A 26,775-nucleotide genomic window follows, 5' to 3' on the forward strand; every position below is an offset into this window, starting at 1 on the left:
GCCAGTCAGGCTAAAATACCATAAAATTTAGCCTGTGAATTATTCATGCGAGCTTTTTCATAACAAAACACCTTATATTAAACAGAGAGGACAACCAGGGAGGCACAAAGGAAGGGGGTGTCCTGATGTCATCCTCCCCCTGCAGGTTGAGGGGGGTGGGGTGGGGTGGGGTGTGACTGAGACTCAGGTCTCTGCTACATCCACCTCCGTGCTTTCACTCCCCCACCCCACGCTCTGGCATCCAGCTCTTGTATGAGGTCATCCGAGCTGGTATCTGGGTCTGACCCACCACCCCCTTGGCCCTCCTCCACTCCACCTCCCCCACCCACTCCACCTCGGGCTTGTTCCAGGCTCCTCACCAAAAAACCCACGACCCCTTTATAGGCTTTGTGGACAGGCGAGGAGGGGCATGGAGAACTGGGGGCGGGGGGCAGATACAAGAATAATAGAAGGGGTTGTTTTTAGAGGGAAATTCTCATAATCACTTGCAGCAAACTGGCATGTGTGATTGTGTTATTATTAAGAGAGTGTGACTGCCCCTTGAATGAAATTTTCTGATATTGAGTGCTTTCCTTTTCTTATGTCTACTGTCTGCATTTGCCTTTGTTTGAGCTGGCATGTCTCTTAGCGGTTGTTGAAAGTTGGAAATGAGTTCCTGGAAAATATCTCATTTCAAAATGAGCTCTCCAGCTACAACACTAAGTATTATAATGACCTGTGGCTTTTCTAGGATCAGCCTGGAGGCCGGATGAAAGATGGGTGAGGGATGTGGGGTGACAGGATGCACCCTAAGGAGATGGATTGTGGGCAAAGGGATCTCTCCATAACATAGCTGACACAGAGGAAATTCTGGAGAGCTTGTGGGCTTTCGCTGCTGTGTGTGTGAAGCGCATGTATGCTAGCACCATGGAAAAAGGCCGCTTGTCATTTCAGAATGTTACTCCAAGTGAGTATATGATTGTCATTTAGATAAGTACTAGCTTCATTGCCATCGACCTCCATTTTACAGTCCATTTAGTCCCTATGGAGATGCTTTCAGAGACAAATAATCCCACTGGAATCACATACAAGGCAGCCATGGACATAATATCTGTCAAGAGTGCATTACAATTCGTCTGACACCATTATTCTTTGCAGCGGCACTAGCATTGTAATCCCATTTCCAGTTAGTGCCTTCTGCCCTACACTCATGCATAAGTCAATGTGTGTTTAACATTCAAATCATGCCATGAATACGTGACATGTCACACTATAGGAGACAGTTGTTTTTATTTCTGTTGCAGTGCAGTATTCACTTTGAGTTAGCGTGCGATTTCTATTCATGTATGCACATCAGACCAAGGCCAAGGCTTTAGCGGCGGTTTGCGTGTGTGAATGAGAAGGGACATTAACGAAGCACCGCAGCCGCTTCTGTCTCTGCTGCACGTCAGAAGACGAGCAGAACAGGGCGGAAAAAGGCAGGATGGGGGATCTGGGACCGTGTGAGCCGGGCATGTGTGGTGCTTTATGTGTGTTTGTGTGTGTATGTGAGTGTGGGTGGGTGGATAGATAGATAGATGAGTGAGTGTGAGTGACGGCAAATTTCCAAATGAGCTTGTTGCATGTGAACACAATGTTTGGTACAGCGTGCAAGTATTTAACCTGGTTAAAACATGCACCAATGAGTGCACGCATGCATGCTCACACACACACTCTCTCACACACACACACACACACACACACACACACACACACACACACACATACACATACACATACACACAGTGACTCCACCTCAGAGCATTAAACCATTGCAAACATCTTGTGTAACAGTTTACATACCATGTCTGACTTGCCACTTGCTGCTTAATGCTTAATACTGGAAGAATGTAGTCCTGTAAGGGAATATTACATATATATATATATAGGCTGTAGTTAAGAGTTTTCTGAAATCTATTAGCTGTAAAAGAACTACATAATTGCATCCTTGCATGAGGTCCATTTACTTGAGTTTTCTGTATGCTTTAGTCAAAGTCTTATTCAGTGTAAGGTCCTTATAAGCTTCTGCTGGGGTGGTATTATATTTGTTGTAAAATCCCCTAGCTTAATTCCTAAATCCCTCTGTTACAGTGAATCTGGCGTTGTGTGCACAGTCTGGCAAGTATGGCAAATGGAGGAACATTATAATTTGAAAGTCAAACACTGTTTAGTTTGAGACAAACAGAACTCTGCGATTTACTTGCCTGTCAGGATTAGATCTGCAAACCCTGAGTACACACCTCTGCCCCCATCTCTCTGTTTGAGGTTGACTTTATGGGGATGTGTGATCTGCTCCGCTGTACTGAGAGCTAGAGTCTCTCGAGAGCCGGGCCAGAAGAGGTAATGAGAGGAGTGGATAAGGTTGGGCAAAGAAGCCAAGGGAGCTCATATACAGTATAGGCTGCTGCCCTTGACATAGATGTGTGTGCGTGTATGAATATATTTGTATGAGCTGGAAACATCTAAGCAACTACTACTCTCAAAAAAGCCTGTTAACACACTTTTAAATAATGAACTATGCACATAAAGTCTTTTACAAATAATAGTCTCTGCTTTTGACATCTAGGAAAGTAGTTTCTAATTTACATAAGTATGGGCTCAAATTATGGTCAAAAAGATTTTGAGCTTATGATGTTGTGATATAAACCTTTGTAAACCTGTAAAATAAATTTACACGTATAGGTAGAAAAAAGTCTCTATGAAAAAAAAGCTGTGAACAGAAAAGTGCATGTAAAAGTTCCCACAATATGTGTGTTGTCACCTGTCCTGAAAATCAGCTACACCCTGCAGGACGTGAGCCAGCCATGAAGGTAATGGAACCATCTGCCCTCTGATTGGACTGTCACTGTCCAATAAGAATCAAAAACAAGGTCAAAAACTTAAGCTTCACAGACTTTTACAGAGTTTTACACTGTTTTCTGCTTTGAGTCTGTACACAGAAGCTCACAAAAGCACTCCTTTTTGCCTTTGTGTAACCTCACCACTGACACCACTTGTTCATAGATATTATTTTTACAAATACAAATCTTTTTTACAAATGTAGAAGCTTGGAATTCTCATACAGATTTATTTCACAGGTTTACAAAGCTTGATTTACAACTACAAACAAGTATCACTTTACAAGTTCAAAATCTTTTTGACCATAATTTGAGCACATACATAAACTCAGAATAAATAATAATAATAATTTTAAAAAATAGAAAAGATCTTTAGGTGATGAATTATACTCATACTTGAAATGACTGTTAAACTTGATTGACTTTATTAAAAAAAAAAAAAAGCAAAAGCAAAATGAGCTTCAAAAGTGATTCTTTTCATCCAACTCTCAGCTTTGATTTAATTATTCATCTTTACAGTCGGTTTTTGATCTGTGTAAAGGCTCGCTCTTGCCTCTTCTCCTTCCCATTTTAATTTCCTTTTTACATCAAGCTGACTAATGTTCCTCTGACCTTACCCAAAAAAAAAAAAGTTTTCAGTCATCTGCACAATTGGTTTTGGAGCCGCTGTCATCAGCTTTTTCCTGTCATCTCGAGCAAACAGCAGACTACTCTGCTCCCTCTCTGATCTCTTCCTACTCTAATTACACATCCGTGATTAAACAAGATATTAGTGGTGACAACGGACATGCCTGCACAGTTTCCACATGCCCTCTGTGAGATACTCAGGAACTTTTCTCAATATGCTGATGTTAATAGAGACTTTCCTCACAGCCTAAAATATGTATTACTACCCCGCGCTATGGTTGGATCTGAGATTAGATTTGGATGGAAATGGACACTTCCTCACCTTACATCTGTTTTCATGCATTAATAAACAGGGATCCTCTGCAGAAGGGATCAGGTTTCAGCCACAATGACATATAGCGAGTGCAGGCAGCTGGGTAGGTGGGTACACCCTCATGGCCTTACACTGCACTGAACATCACTTTGGTTAAACAAAATGATAAACGTGTACCGCTAATCACATCTTTATGTTTGGCTCATGGCGGGGGCTTAATATATAATTCTGCTGGGCTGTGGCAAGTAGATTTTGCTTACTACAGCATATTTGACTGATGTGGAATGAGCTCCTGTTGTGTTGTAGTGTTTTTGCAAGGCAAAGGTTGTAGGTGCTTTTGGATTAACTGCTGTTACAAAAAGAACCCTCCCCCCTTTTCACACACACACACACACACACACACACACTCACAGATGCATACACACCGCACTCCCCCAATGTTTTACTTTTAACTGTGAAGGGACAAATCCAGATTACGAAGCCTCTCTAAGTGAAGGAGATCAGAGGAGCTTTGGGAAAGAGGGGGGAAGGAGTTGAAATTTGCAGTAAACAGTAAGATGCATATGTTTAGAATTTATGTAGTCCTATAAAAGTCCAATTAAAACAATGCTGAAATTCTAACTTTCTGAACAAGTGATGCATTTCATCTTTATACTCAACAAGAGATTAAGTGGATCACTGCTTGAAGTCGCTGGGAGGATCAAATTGGACAAACATTGCAGGTGGACTTCATTCTGCATTCTGCAATCTTCATGCAATCCAGTTCGTTGTAATTTTCAGTGTCCTCCGGTTAACTTTCAGACAGCAGATTTGATCTCAAATCAAGGAGAGTGGGGCAGTGACAATGAGTGCCACGGAGGCATCAAGGACGTTCCAGAGTGAGTTGGGCAGGCAGTTACGTGGTGGCTCTGCAGCAAGCATGGGCCCCTGGAGGATTAGTGTCCAATCAGAGTGGATTTGATGTTTACCGACAGCACATGGGACTTAGCTGAGAGAACTGTATTTCATTTGTATTCAATGAAGCGGTGTGCCTTGCCCGGCCCGGCCTCCCCTCCCCTGTGCTGTGAATCTGGCAAACTACAAAACTGAGACCTGTTGAGGACAGCACATCATCAACAACCTCAGGTAGGTGACTCTGCAGGAGGGCATCAGGAGGGGTTTGGGGGTGGACTCTTAATCATCGGCATCATCATCACCATCATCATCATCACCAGATACACTCGTATCTGGTTCACATGACGTCACAGTGGGAAGTGGAATTAAACAGGCTTTATTTAGATGTAATCCCTCAGAGCAATCGGCAGAGCGAGTAAAATGTCCAAGAGAGGAAAGAGATAAACCCCATTGGATTAGTACAAGCCCCTGCCCATCCCAACCTATAACCCAACCTATCCCCTCTTTCTGTGTTTTTTTTCTTTCTTTCTTTTTTTGAACATTTGGCATCTCAACCATGCATCCTGTTACAGTGTCATCTATGGAGTAGCTGCTCTACCTCTGTAGTGTGCTGTGTTTGTGTGGTTTGGTGTGATGTGTTTGTGTGTGGTGTCCTCTTTCCTCGTGCACAACAAGCCAGCATGACCAGAGATTAATTATTCACGGACTGCCAGCCAAAGAGGGAGAGAGTCACCTGATACCACGGACTTGCAATATTACAACCTGATATCAGGTGTAGCGGTAGCTGCTTCATCTTCTTTTCTGCTTGTTCTCCTTCTACCTCTCTTCGTTCCATTTTGTGACGCTACAGTACTTGGAAGATTTGAAAGAGAACTTTCATATACACTACAACAAGCTGAATATTTTTTCGGTTTTGCGTTTCTTTTTTCCCCTCCGTTAAGGCTTTCTCAGTTTTCTCCCTTTTTTTTGCCAATGCTTGTCACTAACAAACAGTTGGCTCTTGGTCGCTCCCACAGTTGGGACACATTAGGGGGGAATGAGGGTCAGTGGGACAGGGCTGAGAGCGTCTACGAGCAGCAGGCAAGAGTAGCGGGCCGGCGGAGCTCCCTGTCATACGGAGAGGGAGGAGGGTGGTACGAGCCTCCACCAGGGGTGCGTCCTCCTGACCTGGATTTGAAACGTGACCTGTATTCCTACCAAGACACTCTCTACGGACAGGTTTACGCTGATCGACACGACCCGCGGGGGCTGAGGAAGGGCTCTGTACCGGATCTGAACCACTACGAGCGGGCGCCCATGGCTCACAGAGGATCCATTCCGCATCAGGATTACTATTCCCATGATCCTGCCATGACTCCTCGACCACCTGAGGGCTTTTACCGGCCAGAGCACCAGCCTCCGCCGCCTCACCCACATCCACTCAGTAGGTCAGGCTCTCATTTTGGGATGGCACCTGGGGCTCGTGCTGCGTGGGATCAAGGGCAGGGAGGGAGAGTGGGACCTCAAGCCCCTTCTTCGCCTCTACCTCCACCTCCCCCTCCTCCGACCGCTCATGAGTTGAGTCGAGCTTATAGGGAACCTGGTGCTGTGACTGCTGCTAAGATGATGCCAGATGGCCAACAGCGCATACCCTCCCGAGACCCATCTCCTGCTCACTATGGTATGGAGCACATGTCTCCCAGGTATGCCAGTGAGCCTCCACCTCTGACTGGTCAGTCGGTTTATACTGATGTTAATGGGCGCCCACTGGATCCACAGCAGCAGGCTGCTACCTGTTTAGTAGTAGATCCTGCCAGTCAAGGTATGATTATGAGACAAGAGACAGCCTCACCCTACACCATCCAACAACAGCAACAGTTGCAACAGCAACAACAATTACAGCAGCAGCAATTACAACAGCAACAGTTACAACAGCAGCAACTTCAACAGCAACAGTTACAACAGCAGCAAATACAGCAGCAGCAGCAGCAGCAGCAGTTACAGCAACAGCAACTTCAGCAACAGCAGATACAGCAGCAGCAACTTCAGCAGCAACAACTTCAGCAACAGCAGCTTCAGCAAGAACAGTTGCAGCAGCATCTGCAACAGCAACAGCCCCTGCAACCACCTACCATGCCCATATCTGACCCTAACCTTTCAATGGCGGCTCCACTTCCCGCGCCACCTGCCCCAGTGCAGCCTGCAGCAGTTGTCCCAGTCGCACCTGCTCCTGTGGAGACTGTCCCAGCTATGGTACCTCCTCCCCCAGCCACTCCACTTCCTGCTCCTCTTCCCACTGCCCCGCCCACTGCCCCACAGACGCCTTTGCCTGTGGATCCCAAGAAGACAGCTGATCCTGAGTTCCTCGCCCTGCTTCGAAATGAGGGCCTTTCAGAGAGCACCATCTCCTCTCTTATCCAGCAGGGATTTGACTCCATCAGCATGCTGGCTGTTATGGAGGAGAACGATGTCCGAACCGTCGCCCCCAATCTGGGTCAGGCTCGTGTGCTGTCTCGCTTGGTCCACAACTACAGGCGGCCTGCTGAGGCTCCACCAGCCCCATCCCAACCTCAGACACCCATGCGAGGCCGTTCAAATAGCTTTAGTCATCGCTCAGACATCTACCACCAGCAGCAGCACCACCACCCACCACACCCACCACAAGCTTTGACTGTAGACCCCCAACTGATGCCCCCACCGACCCCTGGGGGCATGCAGACCATCTCCCCAAGAATGGGAGAAGTAATGGGCAGGAGGCCCAGCAGTGCCCCCTCTCAGCACCTCCTGGAAGCCTCTGGAGGCTACCCAGGCCAACCACCTCGCTCACCAGGGCCATATACTGGAGCCATTATGCCTGTTCAGTCGAGACCCATGTCAGCCTACTCTGCTGGGGTGACAATGCCAGGGATGCCCATGCAGGGTATGCAGATAATGCCACAGCATATGACAGGGTCAATGCCTGCCATACCAGGGTCTATTCACTCCATGCCAGGTATGCCACAGCAGATGCCTGTGTCCATGCCAGCTTTACCGCAGCCACCACAACAGGTACCGAAAGCATACTCTACCAATTACACAGTGCCCATGGAGCTGATGAAGAGGGACAGGAACTTACTGCCATTGTCGCCAATGCACAGCCCTCACCCTAGTCCTCAGCTGATACGCAAGGGTGGGGGACCTGCACCAGACAATGCCCTCGTTCCTGTGGGAGCGCCCGTTCAAGGCCAAGGTGCCCTGGTTGCCAACCAGAAGCTAAGTCGACGCACAGGACCACCAGTCATCGTGTCCACTATGGCATCTCCAGATACAAGTAATTCCTTTTTTATTTTATTTTCTCCTTCCATCCTCATCATTTGCTGTGTGTCAGATATTTTTTTCTCACTTTCCCTTGGCTGTTTCACATGTTTTTAATAGATAATAAAATGGATTGCAATAGTGCTTCCTTTTTTTTGCATAGTTCATGTAAAACAGCACTTTCCATTCCTCTCATTGTGTTCAAAAGCTCCTCAAAGCAGTGTTGCTGCATCGTTGAGATGCCTATCATGTTTTCACAATTTGGTTGATATTCTTAAGAGCCATTCAATATATTGGAAGGAACAACCTGAGTATTAGGTTGTAGGCATTTCTTTGAAAAAAAACAAAAGCACCATAAATCAATTTTTAGCCTTCATCGTGATGAATCATCGGTATGAGAATATCATCTCTGTCAAATAAGTGGAGTCTGTGTAACCATCATTCAGTGGTTAGTGGAGTGTGATGCATTGCACTTGACCTTAAGAAGGTCCAAACACAATGTTTATAGAACATTTTTTGAATTGTTTTATCTTTCTGGTCAGTGCTGTCATTTGTTTGCTGTCCTGTATATGCTCTCATTACATCAACAATAGACAAATAATGGGTCTTTTCTTCTTATCTAGGCCAGCCAAGCGAAATCTAAATGTTGGTGTCTATCTCTTTTTCAAAACTGTTGTCAGGATTATGAATTAATACCGTAAAAGGATAACTTTTGCAATTCTGGCAATCCATTCCCTGTCCTACTTTTTCGTCTCTGCGTTTGCCATGATCCTAAAACGATACTTACATCTCGCTCTCTTGTCTGCTTATCTCTGTGAGAGCCAGATTTGTCAGAATTCCTTACACTTTTTGTGGAGTCCTTTATTATTTCTGTAATCTCATGCAGTTCTTTTGTCAGAATGACATATCTCCCCATTAAATACAACACAAAATGGCACTGATGAGATGCAATATAGAGGATTTGGGAGGAGCAGCTGTCAGCGGCCTTTCTGATACCTTTTAAATTTTAACAACTGTGCACGGTCTTCATGTTACAGTCTGTCAGTCACTGCATTCATGTGTGAGCAGTTCACATTAAGAGTTCTGTGGCCAGAAAAGTCAGATATTGTGTGCAGTAGCGTTAACTGTCTTGGAACGTGAGGTGTCCAGGCATGCATGTGCTTTAGTTTGCAGTGGTATGCATCTTTGTACAATATCTGTGATTGCATTCGTCACAGTCTCCTCGCAAAGGTATTTTTTTCCTCATTCAGCTCTTATCAGCTGTATGTGACGCCCTTAGTAAGTAATTGGAGCAAAAGCACAAATCCTATCATCTGTCACAATATACAACATCCAGAAAGTTGCATAATGGTGATAGCAGCCCTTCAGCTGTGGTATCATTGTAACTGCAGCTGTTCTTGATGAAGTCCTCTCTGCTCTGCCACGCACCATCTCCCTACAGCCCCCCAAGCCCCTGGTGTTGTAAACACGGATGTCTCAGTGCATTATGATAATGAGTGCGCATCAGTGTGGCCCGGGAAGGCTTTATAGCCACTTGGACTACACAGCCTTCGTTCAGTCCTGCTGCTGTCAAGGTGGACCACTGACTTGCATGGAATAGCAATTACCTTTGTGCAGTTTTGCTTGAATAGATTTGCTCACAGTGTTTCAGAGTGTCAGTGACTGCCAGACTTTACTTTTTTTTTTTCATCTCAGAATTTTGATTTGTGTTCCAAATTCCTGTTTTGATCCCAGTTTAAATGCACTCAGTCGATGCATCCTTATTGTGTAATCGACTGAACCTTTTATTTGGATACACACATCACATTAAAGCTTTAATTCAGCAGCATTAAAGCTGCTACATAAAATGATCTTCACCATCTTTCACACTCGTGACCTGATAAAAGTAAATTTCAGAAATTTTGGGCAATGAGGGCTGATTTCCCCATCAGCACCTGCTCACCAGAGGCTGACTAGCAGCATCACTGGACAGATAAAATCGAATTACAGGTGTTGATGGCCGATGTGTGATTGTGTCATTCTCTCTGTGCAGGTTGTAATGAGAGGGGGGTTTAATCCTTCAGATCCTCCATTTCCACTGCTGCACTAATCCACAGATACACTCATTCTGTTCAGACCAGCCTTCTAGCTTCCTGTGAGAATACTGTACGTAGCCAGTAGGTTGAAATGGACTTTAATGGGGGCCAAGGCAGACTGGGAACAAATGATTTAACTGAGGCAGTTTTGTTGGCGTCACTCTCCCTCTTTTTTCAAACCCAAGAGAACAGATATTAAACAATCCCCATTGCTTGGCTGTCAAACAGGCTGCTGTTCTTAGCACAGAGGGACACATGCTTTGGAAAGGATTTCTTCAAGTCTGCCGCTTACACATATATTTCATTGTTGGTACACACACAGTCAGCACAGTAGACCTCATTTGCATGTGGCTGACATTTGTTGCTTTGGTAATTTCATCTGTTAATGGACACGGCCGCAAAGCTGCTCTGAAAGCATATTCCTAAATTGTATGTTGCTAGGCAACGTGGGTTTTGGTGGTAATCGTGGGCAGATTTGCTTCTGGTTAAAGGGTCGGCCCATTGTCAGAAAACACTGCAAATTTACTTTTTTTTTTTTTTTCTTTTACAAAATGGCTGGCTGAGCTAATGCATCAAGACGAAAGTATTAATAAATCATGTTCATTCACTTCTTTTCATGTGGGATAAATTAGGAGGCTTTGCTTGGGATACATTGTATGTATTTTAGACCCAACAAAATGCGATTCAGCGTCTCTTTTGAAATTTCATATTTATACTTTGTCAAGTAGACAAATTGTATCTTAATACCAGCAAGAACCATTTTTTAAATTCTTTAAAAAAAAACAATTAGTTAAAAGTTTACAGACAAGTCATTAGCTACAGCAATGAGTTACATCCACATCTAGAGAGAAGCTCCCTCAGAAACAATAGCCCCTGTGGAAATATAGATGACATGCTCACACCCACGTCAGTATGTGATACTTCATGAAATAGCCTTAAGCAAGACCCCACCTTTAGGTGGCTAACTAGGACTCACTCCCCATCCCCCACACCAGCATAATCACTGCATATGACACTGGGGGACTTCCACTTCTTTACTTCCACCCTGCGCAGCGTCTTGGCTTCCGTTCGTGGACCCCGGCCAGGCAACCTGATGCCAGTTCAGGTCAGTCCTGCTCTGCGTGACACAGTAGCCGCAATTTTCTTCCTTCGCTTGGGCCTAGCGTGATGATGGGGGAGGGTTGTGGCATATTAGTACTGGAGATGGCAGATTATGTATTAACAGGGTCCAGGTCAAAGCTACAGGCAGTTGTTACACTGAGTGAGGGATTAAGGAAGAGAGGGAGGGAGGGGGAGAGAGAACGAGCAAGAGAGATAGGCCCACTACTACTGATAGATGATGATGATTGCTGGCTGCTAGGGTGGGGGAGGGGACAGAGGACGTTGACAGCTGTCAGTCAACCTTGGACTCTCCATGGAGATGAGGCTAGTTGTCAAATATTGCATTTGGACTTGAGGGTCAAACTTTGGCCTTAATCTGGGCTGACAGTCAGTTTGTCGCACACGACCTTGGGTTACTGCAACCACTGGATTAAATTGTGATGTTTCAGAGAAACCAGGGATATGCATAGACATTATCTTAATTGTATCTTTCGAACATAGAAAGCCTCTGCTGTTTCTGTCTGAGAAATTCTGACTTGTTCACCTTACTGGATGTAACAGTACTGTTCTGTTTGTGTATAGACAAAGACAAGTGACTGGCAGATACAATGCTTTCAAGGTTTGAATGGATGCAAAACTTGTATCAACCGTGCTAAAACATGTCTGGCTGTTTGATGAAAAGTCATCGTTACAAGCTTGTGTACACAAAAAAAATGAGAGACAGTATCTAAAGAAAAACGAAAGAAAACATCCAATCATTGAGCTAAAGAATTGTGGTTTAAATTGACCCATTTTCGGATATGGTGCAGGATTCATTTCACAATTACAATGATTGAGCTTTTTGTTTTTTAATTTTCTATTGTTCCGGTTTGAGTCTGACTGGCTTCTACTTCCTAACACTGCCAGCCGAGTTTCATGGTTATTACAGTATTTATAGCCATCTGCCGAACCATATTGGCTTTAAAAATATGATTTCTCAAAAATGAAGTTGATGTAATTAAAGCTGATGGCCAGAACCTGCCGTGACCAAGCTTCCTGTGTTGAGGAACAATGAGGACGTCATTACCAAAAAACTTCTGAGCGTGCGTGTGTGTATGTGTGTGTGTGTGTGTCCCACCCCGTGCAGCTTGTATGTAGGATGATATATATGTGTGTGCATGTTTGTATGTAAGTGTGTGGAAAGTGGCATTGGCAGGTGGCAGCGGTGTCGTCTGTTAAGGCACAGCGCAGAGCTGCTCTCCCCACCAGATGTTCCTCTTAATATCAGGCAGTGATTTCCTTTTCCTTCATGAGTAAATATAGTCTCTGGTCTCTGTCATTCTCTCACTCTGCCAGGAATTACATACATATAAATCACCAGTGCTCATTTTCTCTTCATCACTTATTCCCTTGCCTTTTCTCTTTATTTAAAATGATCCCAGTTTCGCTTTGTCTCCTATTGTCTCGTTTTTTTCCCTCTTGGTCTCTCCCCCACTCTTTGTAGAAAAATAATCTTCGGAGGAAATGATTCGCCTGTGACTCTGTCTGAGCTCAACAGAATGAGTTGGGGGGGAAGAAGTTAGAGGTAATGGGGGAAATATGTCTCTAAACAAACGTCATACCCAGCTCAGCACATTCATTCATGACTGTGGTTGTGGGCTGCTGAGCCAGTCTGCAGGAAAATGAAGGAAACAGGAGGGGGGGGGGGGCAGAGACAGAGGAGCAGAGGAGGAGAAGATTGAGCAAGAAAGACCAAGAAGTGGAGTTAAATGCATAGAGGGGCTGCTTTAGATTAGATAGCCAAAGATAGACTGCTTTAGAGGCAGTGAGTTTCGAAAATGGGTGGAGGAGTGCAAATGGGAGATTATCTAAATGGAAATCCTGTCATGCCATCTTGGAACAAATGAAGGAGGGGAGGAAACCTCCAACCCATACAGTGCTCTGCATGTCTTCTTACACAAATACATGGAGGATGGAAGATAATGACATGCCAGCAAATTACAGATGAAATGGAAAATGACTGAACTGCCTCTTTTTTTTTTTAGTTTTTATTGTAAGAAAACATAAAACTTTGTATATCTGAACCATCGTTATCACAGACTAATCTGTTTTTAATCTTTTTTTTTTTTTTAAGATATGTTGAGCATGTCAGAAACTGACGAGTGCACAGTTCCCCAGAGCTCAAGGTGACATTTTCAAATTGGTTGTTTTGTCCAGCCGACAGATGAAAATCCAGAGATCTTCAATAGTGATAAAAGCAGCAAGTTCTCACACTTGAAAAGCTGGAATCAGTACATTTTTGTCATTTTTTGTCTGATAAACGACTTAGGCAATCAATAGATTATCAAACTTGCTGTCTATTCATTTTCTATAATTAACTATTGACTCTCATTTCATATCTAGTGTCATTTGGTGCGTGCTTATGAGTCTGACTCCTAACCTGCAGCTCTCCCCCACATTTTTTAGAAACAATTATTTGAAAAATATACATCTACACTACATTACCTCTGAAACACCTGTTGGACACATTGTGTTTTTTTTTTCAGCATGTCAGTTTTTTTTGCCAATGTAGCACTGTACACAGCGCACAGATGATATAAGCACGGGTACCATCAAAAGAAGCTGGTCCTTGAAAGGCAAAGTCTGACCAGGGAAGCAAAAAGCTCTTTCTGGCCAGTTTTGCTACATCCTTTCAGAGAGACTTGAAGTGATTAACTGCTGGTTGTGGGAGCAGAGGCGGAAGGAAGGACAGAGGAGGTCACACGCTCAAACGTTTGCTGCTCAAAAGGAAAAAAGAAAGAGGAAGAGAAAAGAAAGCAATGAAATGAGAAGCTGAAAACCCCTGACTCCTATTCTCCTCATCAAAAGTCCTGCCACCTTCTCTTCTTTCCTTTCCTTTCCTTTCCTTTCCTTTACTTTACTTTCTGTCTTTCTTTAGAAGAGGAAGAATAAAAAATAAAGCAATGAAGTGAAAAGCTGAAAGCCCCTGACTCCATTCCGCCTCCTCAAAAGTCCTGCTACCTGCTACCCTCTTCTAACTCTTCCTTCTTTCTTTTAATGCTTCCTTTCCTTCCCTTTTCTTCTCCTCGCCTTTCTTTTCCTCCCCTCTCCTTTATTTTCCTTTCTTCTTTTTTCCTCCTCTCTCAGTGCCAACCAGGGAGTCACCCTGAATTATTCATTTTGAGAAAATGAAATCTTCACGGGTGTTAAACCAGAGTGAGGAAGAGGCAGGGCTGACCATGTTCCCTGTATACAGTGTGTGTGTGTGTGTGTGTGTGTGTGTGTGTGTGTGTGTGTGTGTGTGTGTGTGTGTGGCCAGGCGTAGCAGAACTTGACACTTCGCTTGGCTGGTGTTTTAACTTAAGCGAGGGGTAGATATGTTTAGAGGTGCAGATGAATTTCATTTGCACCCAAGAAAAATGTTATACATTTCTCAGTAGGCATGTCAGTCGTGTTCATGGCTGCCTGTTCACACTGTTTGTCTAAGCGTGCAGCATACATGAGGGATGTACATAAGCAACGACCCCCCCCATCCTCTCTCTCTCACACACACACACACACTCTCACGCTCTTTACATCTTTTTCTCTCTCTAACCAGGGCAGTTGGCTCAAGTCACAGAGAAAGGAAAAAGGTGGAGGAGGAGGAGGAGAGTGGCGGTGTCGCTGGAGAGGTGGAGTGATGCACAGACGGGGTATGAATGGGGGAAAAAATTTATGTGCCGAGATCGCCTCCCTTTTAAAAAAAAAAAAAACCCTCAACATCTGTTGTCCACCTGCAGCTGTGCCATCTCTCTTTCTCCCTCTTTTTTTTCTTTTTCCTACTACCCCTCTTCTCCTCTCACCCGTCACCCTCAGAATCTCGTTTGTGCTTCAATCATTTGGCAACGGCACGCCATGTAGATCACAGGAGGCAGATGGGATGGTGAATTTTAGAGGTCAAATTATACAGTAGGCCCTTCTCCTTCCAGCGCACGCTCTTTCATGAATGAGGCTTTTTTACTCCAGGCCTGGTTTGTGGGCTCTGGTTACATGTTGTAACCGAACCTCCTCAATGGAGCTCTTTAAACTCACTACGCTCCTGCTGAGCTTACAGTAAGTACACGCAGGACAGTACAATCCACACTATCCAGCAGCGTACTACAATACATGGAGTGTGTTGTTTTTGTTAAAAACCTCAAAACCTGCCTGCAGTTAGGTCATAAACTCTTTCATTCATTCATTAGAGGGTTTCAACTTTTTTTTTTTTTTTTTTTTTTTTTTTTACATTTGTGCTTCATAAATGACTCGATGGCGATTAACAGATTATCCAAGAAAAATCATTTCAGTTGATCAATTAATCTGCTTAACATTTCAGCACTAATTCGCTCACTCAGTTGTTTGTTCAGTCATGTAGGAAGCTAATACTGATGTCTAAGTTTGGGAGTTAAAAAATATTGCCCGATAGTCATTTTTGTAACATTAAAAGTCTTGATTCAGAGGCTGTAGAATTTCTTGTAACTCATGAGCTGACATTTGCACTGTTACTGATATATCTGCAATGAGCTAAAATCGGACCAATTTATTGATCCAGCTCTAATGTCTACACACAGAACCAGGTTCATTCACTCACCTTCTCTCTGCACTGCTGAGCTCTGTGATGCTGTATTAAAATGCTTTAAAGGTCAACTGTTTGTACCAGATTTACCAATATGAAAGAAAAAACAATTAAGTAAAAAAAAAAAAAATACCAAGAAGATCCCTGAAATGATTAAATATTTGCATATTCATAGAATCTGGATTTTTATTTAGGTAATTGAACTTTTTTGTGAGAAAAAAAAACATGGAAAAGTGTCATTATAAGCCTTGAAACATGGAATCTTTAAGCTTGAATTAAGAAAGATAGGGGTCAAATCTATCACAAAAGTAGCCTATTAAGCATTTATGCATCGTAGTATCTCTAATCTCTAATCTCTAATTGCTATATCTGATTGATTCATTGACGACTTGAGGAAACATTTAGTCTGTAAAATCTGAAACTTTTGAAAATTGTAATGTCCCACAGTGACATTTTGAAACCTAAGACGATGTCTTCAAAATGCTTTTTCTGCCTAACCAACTGTCCAAACCCAAAAAAGTTCAGGTTACAGTCATGTGAGACAAGAAAATATTGAATCAGAATGAGATTTACATTTGTGCTTGAAATCTAACTCTTTACAATTAATCAGTTATCAAAATAAATTTCTGTTGATCAGCTGATTCATTTTTGCAAGTATCAGATGGCACAGTTTCAGGATGTGTGTTTACTCTGCAGAGGTGTTGTTGTGTCTACCTGTGATGACCTGGGACCAAAGACTTCTTAACCTTCATTATCAAAATCCTTTTAAGGCGTCTGTCAGGGGCAGTGGCTCGCCCTCTCAGACTAGTGTAGTAGTAAACATGCTAATCCAGTTCACTCCTGTGCCTGGGTTTAAATCTCAGAATTGAGTAGTGTGTGTGTGTGTGTGTGTGTGTGTGTGTGTGTGTGTGTGTGTGTGTGGAGACAGCAACAACAATGTTGCAAGTGGAGGGTTTTCTGTTAAATACGGTGCTGGCAGGTGTTTGCATCAGTCAGTCCTCCTGTGTGGTTGCATGCACATGTGAGCGCTCACCTCAGCTTTTGCCATGTATCATCGCAGTCATCACTTGCGCCTCTGTGTTTGCATGCATGTCTAAGCCCTTTGTGCGAGCATGACAAACATCGCTGCGAACGTTGAGCAACAGCCTCAGAAATTAGGCACTCGAGAGGCAAAACCCAAAATCCTCTCATGCTCACGTTAAAGAGCAAAGAGTGAGCGGGATTTTAAAAAAAAAATGTGCAGAGTGGAGTTTGTGAGCAAGAGGGAGTGAGACTGAGAAGCAGAGGGTTGGAGGGGGGAGAAGGGGGCTGGCACTCTTAAAGGACCGTGAAGGCCAGATCACAAATAATAAAACAGAGAGACGGGGAGGGGAGGGGGAAAAAAAAAGGAGCGAAGGAAAATATGTTGAGCGAAGGGGAAGGTCGGGGAGAATGGAAGAGGGAGTCGTACGTGTGCCAGGAGCGCTGCACCTCTCGCCGTGGCTGGTGCTCTTCAAGGATTTTTCTCCCCCTACCCACCCAGCCACCCCTCTTTCTCTCTCTCTCTCTCTCTTTCGTCTCTTTTATTTACCTCCCTCTTTTATTTTCTCCTGCATAGCTGTGGCACCAGCTTGTTTTCTCTGGGTTTTTTTTTCGCCTTTTCCATTTTTCTCTTCTCCCCCCACCCCTTTCCCTCTCTCTCTCTCTCTCTCTCTCTCTCTCTCTCTCTCCCTCCCTCTCTCCCTCTCCTTGTGTCTTTCTGTGACTTGCAACAAAAGGCTGACGGAGTGAGCCTGACGTCTGAATGAATAGCCCAAACCTGCCGTGAAGGGAGAGAAGAGGGAGACGGAGCAGGGAAGAGGAGGCTGAGGAGAAAAGATACAAGTGATCTGGCTGAAGAGGCGGAAAAAAGAGGAGAGAGCGCAGAGAAGTGCCGATTGCTGGCTGACGACGAATAGAGATCCAATTTTTTTTTTTTTTTTTTGCCTCCCCCTCTTGGAGATTAAAGGAGTTGAAGGCACCTCTTTAAACCGCACCGGGGCGGGTGACGATCGTAGTTCTTCCCCCCCACCACGTCCTCCCACCAACCCCCTCGGCCGCTGCCCTCCTGTGCCACCTTTTTTTTTTTTTTTAAACCCCCACCCCCCACCCCTCTTCTTAAGAGTGCCAGTCGTCTGAGAAAGAGAAATGGAGCTTCTGGGGGTGAGGTGACGAAGGAGGACAGATTTGGAAACAAGCAGTGGGAGAGCGAAGTGAAGGAAGATAGAGAGAGAGAGAGAGGGGAGGGAGGGAGGCTGGAGGAGGAGGTAGAGAGGAGACAAGAGGATAACCCCAGGGCATACTGTGTGAGAATCCCCCCAACGCCCACTTTTTCTTTTTTTTTCTTTTTTTCTTGTCCCTCTCCTCACTACATTTCCTCTGCCATGTGCTGCTCCTGATCTTGAAGAATGTGGAGACAGCATTTCCCAGGCAAGGAGCATGTTTCACGTTGTCTTGTGCATATGTGTGTGTGCATGTACTCACGAAGGGTAATAATAAAAAGCTGTGGTGTGTGTGCTGCGATGGCGAAGGGGGGGGGGGGGAGTGGGAGGCGGGAGGGGTTGGATTTGGCTTTAAGGCTAATGAGCCTCTTATGTTTTTGCAATGAAGTGTGTCATGAAAACATTGTGTGTGTGTGTGTGTGTGTGAGAGAGAGAGAGAGAGAGGGCGAGGACCCATGTGAGTGTGTCAGTGTTTCCTTGGTTTGGAACCGCAGACCTCTGCACAGCAGCAAGAGGAGGGCGAGATCACATGGGTTGTCGTTTGGAGGGTCAAAGGTCATGGAAGAATGGGCATACGAGTGGCTCTGTGTGAGCGTGTGAATGGTTGCTCTCAGGGTGTGTGTTCAGGCATGATCTGTGGATATATAAAGATGTATTTGGAGCTCATTATTTTTCATTTTCAAAATCTGTGGATTTATCAGGGCATGTTTTGATGCTCAGAATGTGAAAACAATCTGTAATTTCAGGGTGAAAATTGAGTAAAAATATGAATTTGGAGCGCCAAACAAATAGTGTAATTGTAGTGGGACTCTGGATCATAATCAGCAGCTAATTTAACACATTTCTCTCTTTGCTTTAAATTACCCGAGGCAGAGCTGTCAGCCTTGTTTACAGTAAACTAAGTGCGATCAGTGTCGTGTCCTTGCGCAGCAGGAAGCAAAACTTTTCACCGCATGTTCCTGACCTGCACACACTCACTCGTGTGTTTGCATGTCAAGAAAAGCTGGAGCCAGCCATCCGCCGTTTCACTCTCACTGACAGCTGCTTTTGTCCCAGGACCCCCGGTTGCTTTCAGGCCTTGCTAGCAAAGCACAAAAAAACAACATTTAAAAGGAGAGACGATGATGGATGGATGCCCGTCTCCTCTCTCTCCCAGGTGTTGTCAGCATCACACTGACACTGACATCACCTATGATATCTTTTATGTCAGTTATGTCTCCTGCTCTCCTCCTCTCCTCTTGCCTTACTTTTTTTTTTTTAAACCTAGTTTTTTCCCTGCCTTCCTCTCTCATCCCCACTATCTCCTCCCTCCATCGCCCCTCTTCTCTTGGCTGGGCATTTTGGGTGGTGATAAGTTTAGAGGAGGGCAGGCAGAGGGAGGACAAACAAGGTCTTTGTGTGACCGTATAGTGGAACAAGAGACAGGCCCGGGTGGCGGCAGTGCAGTCGGGCGCTGATAGGGTCCGGTGCGGGGGCCTGGAGGAGGCAAGTCTGCCAAAAAACAGGAGGAAAAAAAAAAAGGATTACACCTCCCCTCTTTTCTACGGATGCCAGGGGATCGTAAACACACTCAAGAAAGTGGACACTCCCAAGAATACAGGCGCCGGATTCTTGTTAACATGTACACACAGTTGTAGTGTGTAGCATAGCTGTTTTATATTAAGTAGCGTGCAGGTGGACATACACAACCAGCATTAAAAAAAGAAAAAAGGAAAAAAAAACAGAGTAGAAGGGAGCATTGGCACTGAGAGCTGTGAATGCCCTTGAGCATTTTATTTAATGAAATCTGTGACATCCCTGATAATCAGTGATCATTAATGGTTATCATCTGTGGGTGTGTGTGAAGCTAAGTGCAGCCAAACTCTGTGTGTGTGTGTGTGTGTGTGTCTGAGCCATGTTGGCTTCCTGATGGAAAATGCTGCAGAGAAACACCGAACGTTGCCACTTACGCTCGGATTCCGCTCTTCAAACCTCACTCTCCTGTTTTTTTGGGGAGGTTGCCAGGTTTGGTGGCCCATGGGCTTTTTTTTTTGGGGGGGGGGGGGGGGGGTTCAAGGTTTGATTGTGATATGATGAAATCAAGCTTTTCCTCTTTCATTGGCTGCACTTGCCACAAACAAAGCCCACTGGGTTATTGCCCCCCTCCCACCCTTTTCTCTTGGACTATCCCATCACTGTAGCCCCCCCAGGCTTGGGAGTTGCTAGGTAACCAGAACCAGCTGTTGGTCCTAAGCTCCCGTTGAGCCCGTTTTGGCTCGGCGTCAACCACGGAGCAGTTTTCTCTGCAAAGCTCGCTGTGAACTCGGCGACCGCCGCTGTGGCCCTGACATCATCGTGCCATGGAAAATCTTCCTCACTTCCTTTTGTTTTCCCAGTTATATTGTTCCACTGATGGCGGGGACTGGTGTGGGAGCGTCCATGGCATGTATCGCACCAGTCTGGGTAATTTAGGAGCATTTCATCACCTTTCACACACAGTCAGGGGTGGGAAATAGAGTGAGAAAGGGCAAGAGGAGAGCGCAGAGAATGAACTGATGGGTGGCGAGGGTTTGCTAGAAGAAGTCACATGTAATTTAGAGTCAGCTGAAAATGACATCAGGAATAAAAGAGTCTCCAAAGTGTGTCACTCCTTTGTAGGTGAGGACACTAAACTGTCTCTGAACGCTATTAAAAGAGATTTGAGATGGCAGAGTACACAGTGTAATTATTCAGGAAATCACAATAGTGCAGGTAAGTTGATACCACACCGCAGTCCCAAAGTGGACTATTTACCTTTCAAAGTGTGTGTGACTGCCTCACAAACAAGCCACAAGTAAATCTGAGGGGAGCGCATTAACTTGCAAATGAAATCGTCTTTGTAAACCAACCGGGGCAACTTTTGAGATCCATGAAACCACAAAACCAGAGCACGCGATCTGTCAGAAAACAGAGCTGGAGAAGTAAAGATAACTGATGTTGTGCGATGTTATTAAATACCAATTTCAAAGATTGGTTTCCCCAAACCCGTGGGGAGAAGCACAGGTTTTCGAGCGAGGGTTTATTTTCTTTCATTGATTGTTTGCGCTCTATTTAGGAAATGATCCCTCTCCCTCTGAAAACTCTGACTCACAGTGTCTGGCAGCAGAGCTTTCTGAGCTGCTTTTCCAAGATCAGCCCTTCCAAATGAGAGAATTAGACACCAGATCGTATTCACTAAGGAGAGACATATTTCTATGAGTTTTGCTGCTTTCTTTTTTTTTTCTCTAACGTTTAAAAAGATTTCTATTTCTGTTGTCAGAATCCAAAAAGGCTTTTTAGTGTAGAACATCTGCAATCCATTTGTGGTCGAGAGTACGTTCTTGCCAGCTCTGCCAAAAGTTTTCATACTGCCTGGAGAATCATCCAGTTTGTGATTAGCGTTGGCTAAAGGACGATATCAACCTTAGTACATTCAAGCGTCCCCTGAGGGATGTAACAACACACGACCTCCACTGAATAAGACTATCTGCTGTCACACTAAACACGGTTTAGATTTCGTTAGTCTGTTGGCTTTAAGTTAAGCTGTTGGCTTTGTTTCTTTATTACTTGCTGGCCTGCAGACAATGCTGGCTGTTGTGCTATGATAAATACTTTGGGTACAATAACAGGAAATTGGCACAGGCAATTTGCATTTTTATCCAGCCAAGATATCCTACCGCTTAATGTAAACCATCTTTAGCCATGTTGTTTCTGCTGCTCGCAGAAGTTTACGTAAGAACCAATAGGCCCTTGAAAAACGTCTCTGCGGTGCATTTTTTTGTCGCCCTCAGAAGTGAGTCTGGTCGTTCTGCTCTGGTGTTGGGTGGGTCTCTCTGTTTGGACAGTGAGAGAGAGAGACTTCTGGCTTTGCTTTAGTTTCCTGGAGTCCAGGTTCTGGGTCTGGCTGCCGGGCGGGGCGGCTGGCAAAGCTGCTGCCAAGCTCCCTGGGGCTGGTTGCCGACCCAAAGGGAGAAAGGAGGGATGAAGAGAGGGAGCTGTATATAAACAGAGAGAAAGTGGTAGGACATGAGTTGAGTGAAGTAAAGAAAAAGGAGCGATCAGTTTTTTCCTTCATTAGTAGCTGGGCCTCTGGCCTACCACGGCCTCTGCTGTGAAACCAGCTGCTGTGTGGTCAGTGGGGGTGGTAGGCGCCACACTAGGGTGACACAACAAATATAAATTATTGAAGTAAGACTCACTTATGGTTTCTCTTTGGGAGTGATTTGCCAGTTTAAAAATCCATCTGAACCCTTGAAGAGATTGTAACAGTTTGTTTTTTTTTTGTGATCAGGGAATAATTATTTCACAATCTCGATATAACAAGCTTTGTTTTGTCATGATTGCAAAATAAGTAATTGATCATCTCAACTTTACTGAGATTGTCTTCTCATAATCACTGGATAAAAATGTGCCTGATTCTCTTGCATTAATCATCTAAAATCAACAGACATACGGTAACCATTGCCAGTTATGTTACTGCTTACATTTAACATCAACAGATGACTGTTATTACAGCCGTCTGCAGCTGCAAGCTAAGTCTGAGTCTCTGTAATATCCCTGTAATATTCCTTGAGGACCAATAATGCCCCTATGGTAATCAACATTTAGTTTACAGATGCCTGTAGGGACCAAATAGGCCATACAGTAAGGCAGTGTAATGTTACTATAATATTACTGCCAGTGTGTCTGTGCTGGGTTTACAGCACAGTTGCCATAACAGGATTAACATATATATATACATATATATAAATGTACAAAGTGTTTTAGGACTGGGCAATAATTTAAGAACAGTTTTTTTTTTCAGTAATATTGTAATGAGGTTTTGTTTGTCACATTTCTGTAGAGCTTTTACCTCATGGGAAAAAAAACAGTGCAACATAGATTACTACATTTTCATAAATTGTACATGTATATATATCAGTATTTTCTTCAACACAAATCAAAAATACACCATGACCCTCCTCTAATACAAAAAAAAAAAAAAACACTTGTGAAGCAAATAAAAGAATGTTTGAATTCTTGTGGGAAAGGCCAACACCACATACTCATACCACAAAAACTCAGACCTTCCTTATCAGATCAGCGAACAGTGTTGTACATTTTCTTACGTTTAAGGCAGGATTTTATCTTCTCAAGCTTCTGAGAGTGTGTAGGTGGTGCAGCTTTCTTTCATCTGAGTAGTTCTGCTTGTCTAGTTAGAAAATGGCAAAAGAGAGAACATTAGCTGTGGTCAAATATACATCTTTTTTTGCTTTTTCCCCAGCTGGGGTACAGTCAGTACATATCATGCAGACATATATTTAGGCTGTTTTAAATTGAATCAAGGAGAGAATGTCCTCCCGTATGTTGTCAACTTCGCCCTGTTTCTAAATAACATCTTCCTCCTGACACTTTGAGTTCAGTTAAATTGTTGATTGGGTTAAGAAGTCCTAAAATGATGATGGACTCTGCTCAACCTGCAGTGGCAGGAGATGAATGTATCGCAGCATATCTCCAACAGTGTGAGACAAGAGACTAAAGCTCCAAAACTCATTAAGTTTGATGTGACAGACAATCCCTGGAGGGATGGTTGACAAGAGGCCATTCCAGAGTCAACAGTCAACAACACTGTTTGTTTAAGTCAAGGATTTTTTTTCAATTCTCTGAACCTTTACTCCATTAAAATGAAATACACAAAATACACAATTGCTTAAGTACAATAACGTACTGTCATTTTCAGTTATTTCTTTGGCTGAGGGACTGAGGGAAGGTTCCTTTCTTTCATTCTGTCCGAAACCAGTGAACTCCTTCAAATCACCGGCCAGGTATCCTACTCATTAAGACTCTCATTAACGGCCTTGTTAGGCGTTAATTATCCGCAGATTCATCATGTGTTAAATGCGGTGCCACGTTCTGCCTTATTAGGCTGGAGAAAGGCTATTAGCAACCAGGAAATAATTAATCAACAGCATTTTGACCTACTTCCTACAAGTGACGCTGCTTTTCTCCACCAGCTGCTTCTTGTTTGTGTGTGTGTGAGTGTGTGTGCATATGTGTGTATATACAGTATAAGCAACTGATTCCATGTCCGCTGTTTCTCCCTCAGGAGTGTGTTTCTGTGTCTGTTTTTCCTGTGCGTGCACTGTGCGCATACACAGTCTGTTTGAGTAGCGGTACGTCTCTTTGTGTGTGACTGCTGGATGATAGAAGCATTTTATTCCTCAGCCAGCCTGAGCTGTGATAATGAACTCCGCAGGAGTGTGATGAGGCGGCGCGCGAGGCAGAGCTGCCGAGCCACAGGTGTGTTTGGCGAGCAGTCCTCCTCTCCCCCGAGCTGCCTCGCTAACAGACACCAACGGCGTAAAGACACAAAAACAAACACACACATGAAATGAGTCCCTCCAGTGAGAATAATACATACTTCCAGCTCATACTCTGAGAAAAGGAACAGAAAGATTGAGGTCACCTCTTCCGCATTATTCCTTTTAACCTTATCTTTCTTCTTTTTCTCATCATTCTTCTCCTTTGATATCACATTCAGGCTTTTATGAAGTACTGCTTTTATTAGGAGCACGGCACAATAATAATATTGTTAATGGCTGGGATATAATAAAATAGAATAAAAAATAATCTCTTCATCTCCAAAGCATTTTAGAAAACTGAGTTATAAAGTGGCCTACACAGCAGTTATAAAAACCCTTCAGCTCATAAAATCAACACAAAACAATGAAGAGCGATGTAAGCAAGACATAAAACATAAAAGCAAAGCAATAATATAAAATCAACTGCAGAACAAGTAATAACAGTAACAACCAATAGAAAATCATTTTAACAAAAAAAAGGTCAATAAAAGTGAGTTTCAGTTTCCTCAAAGGAATTTTTTTCCCTAAATCACAGAGCCTGAGTGTGAATGGGTGAATAGAATACTTCAATAATTCAGTATTGCACCTTTGGGGATCTCATATATTAATACGTAAAGTAATGGATGCAGCAGAGTTATATGGTGTAAACATGGCTTTAAGGGTTCTATTCCTGCCTGTTGGTTTGACATGCATAACAGTGTGTTTACAGTTTCTTGAATGATGATTGATCAGGGTCAAACTTTGAAATGTTGCCAGTCTCCTGACCAAGATGTCACGGCCCTAATCTGATGTGCTGACCATTGGGAAAGACAAAAAATAATGTGGTCTGATCCTGCTTTTAGTCCTAAGTATGGGAATTTCCCACAATGCAGCTCTATAGCGTCTTTCAGTAGACCTTTACTGCCTCCTAAATGCCCACCTTCACACCTTCAGTTTGTAACCCAGATTTTCTGTTAAATAAAAGTCATGTGTAAAATAGGTGGAGTGCCCCTTTAAAGGCCCACCCATATTTCTAAACGTGATTGACAGCGTCTAACAATTAAGCAACCCACTCACTCGAGATGTTAAGTTTAAGCTTTCTCTATCTTTTTTTTTCTGCCGTCACCAGACTCTCCTCCTTTCCCAGTTCTACATCTTTAATTCACTGACAGGTGAACTCTTCTCCTACACGTGTCCTCTGCTTGTTGGGATTTTGTGCTACACACCTCAGTTTGACAGAAACAGACAGAAAGAACACCACCAGTTATTAGATGAATTAACACAAAAAACACAGCATACAGGGTGTGTGTCAGTTTATAAAAAGCTGGGATTAATGAAACACAGCTAAGATCTTTTTAAAAATGATTCCCGTTTCCATTTCTCTCAGATGGGTCTGGTGCAGGTGGTCTGTTTTTCTTTAAGTTGTGCGTGTTTGCAGACTTCTGTGTTTGTATGTGTGTAAAGGCATCAAACTCACGGCCTGTGCTATTGTAGCATCACTGTAGCCCTGCATACCTTGAGAGGATGTGGTACCACAGAGGAGTATTTTTTAAAACTTAGCGTCCAGAATCGTTACTGAAGCAGACAAGCAGTGATTTTACATTTCTCTTTAGACCAGTTTACTCAGCTTAAGCCTACATGGCTTTGACTGGGAAAATCATTTAGATAAATAACTGACAAAATGCTTGATAGCAATTTCAAATGCAAATATTTCTCTACAGCATTAAATTTTCATGACTAAATAAGCAACAATTACTGTTAAAGTTAGAAAAATGAATATCATTTTTTTAATTATTTGTTAAGAGTTTAATGCTCCAAATCTAAGCTAATCTGCTCCAGACTGTGTGTGTGTGTGTATGTATGTGTGTGTGTTTGATCATTTCATTGACAGCAGCCTGCTGGCCTAAGCCAACAGCCATCATCAAATTTAGAACTGAACTGCAGCTAAATTCTGATTGGTCCGTGGAAATACGCAGCACCATTTTTTTTTCTTCCCACAACTGAACCCCACCCGTTTCATAGCAGTGAGAAGCATGTCTCATGTGTGTTTCCGTTCATGTAAGAGCCCCTCACTCTGACTAACAAGCTGACTGACAAAATTGTTCTTCAGGGCCTTTAGATTGTAGACCAGTGCCAGAAAATACCATCTTCTTAAAACTTGGATCAGTGATCAATGCGACCTTTTCGATCTTCTGTGCAGAACAGAAAAGGAGCTTAATGCTGCACAATTGAAGCACGATTAACTAAAACACTGCTACATTTACAAGCACCCTTTTTTTGTAACACTACATGCATCTGACGTGTTTAAAGAGCATATGTTGGCATGCTGCAGTTGTGTAGGTCACAAACCGTGTCCTTGCTTCCCCAAAAAACTAGAGGAGTTAGAGCGACAGGCATAGAGGGAGCAGGCTTGGATGTCCTCTCCAGCAGCGCAGATGCCACTAAATAAAATATTTCATAATCCTGCCCAAATCCTCTAATCACCATGACAACAGGCAGCAGGGAGC

At 43.7% G+C, this 26,775-nt stretch overlaps 1 protein-coding gene across 5 annotated transcripts in view; it reads left to right on the forward strand.

Moving 5' to 3' along the window:
- ctbp2a (C-terminal binding protein 2a) overlaps nt 1-26,775 on the forward strand; it is a 64,642-nt gene that overhangs the window by 24,732 nt on the left and 13,135 nt on the right. The window contains exon 1 of one of the 5 annotated variants that reach the window (XM_051076906.1): nt 5,662-7,978. The exons of 3 other annotated variants lie outside the window; for them this stretch is intronic. In XM_051076906.1, the coding sequence (XP_050932863.1) occupies nt 5,662-7,978 (2,317 nt within the window). Of the gene's footprint in view, nt 1-5,661; nt 7,979-17,145; nt 18,160-26,775 lie in introns of those variants that run through there. One more of the 5 variants, XM_018696857.2, reaches the window with a different exon arrangement.

The sequence above is a fragment of the Lates calcarifer genome, linkage group LG16_LG22 (assembly GCF_001640805.2).
Source record: "Lates calcarifer isolate ASB-BC8 linkage group LG16_LG22, TLL_Latcal_v3, whole genome shotgun sequence".
Taxonomy (NCBI): domain Eukaryota; kingdom Metazoa; phylum Chordata; class Actinopteri; family Centropomidae; genus Lates; species Lates calcarifer.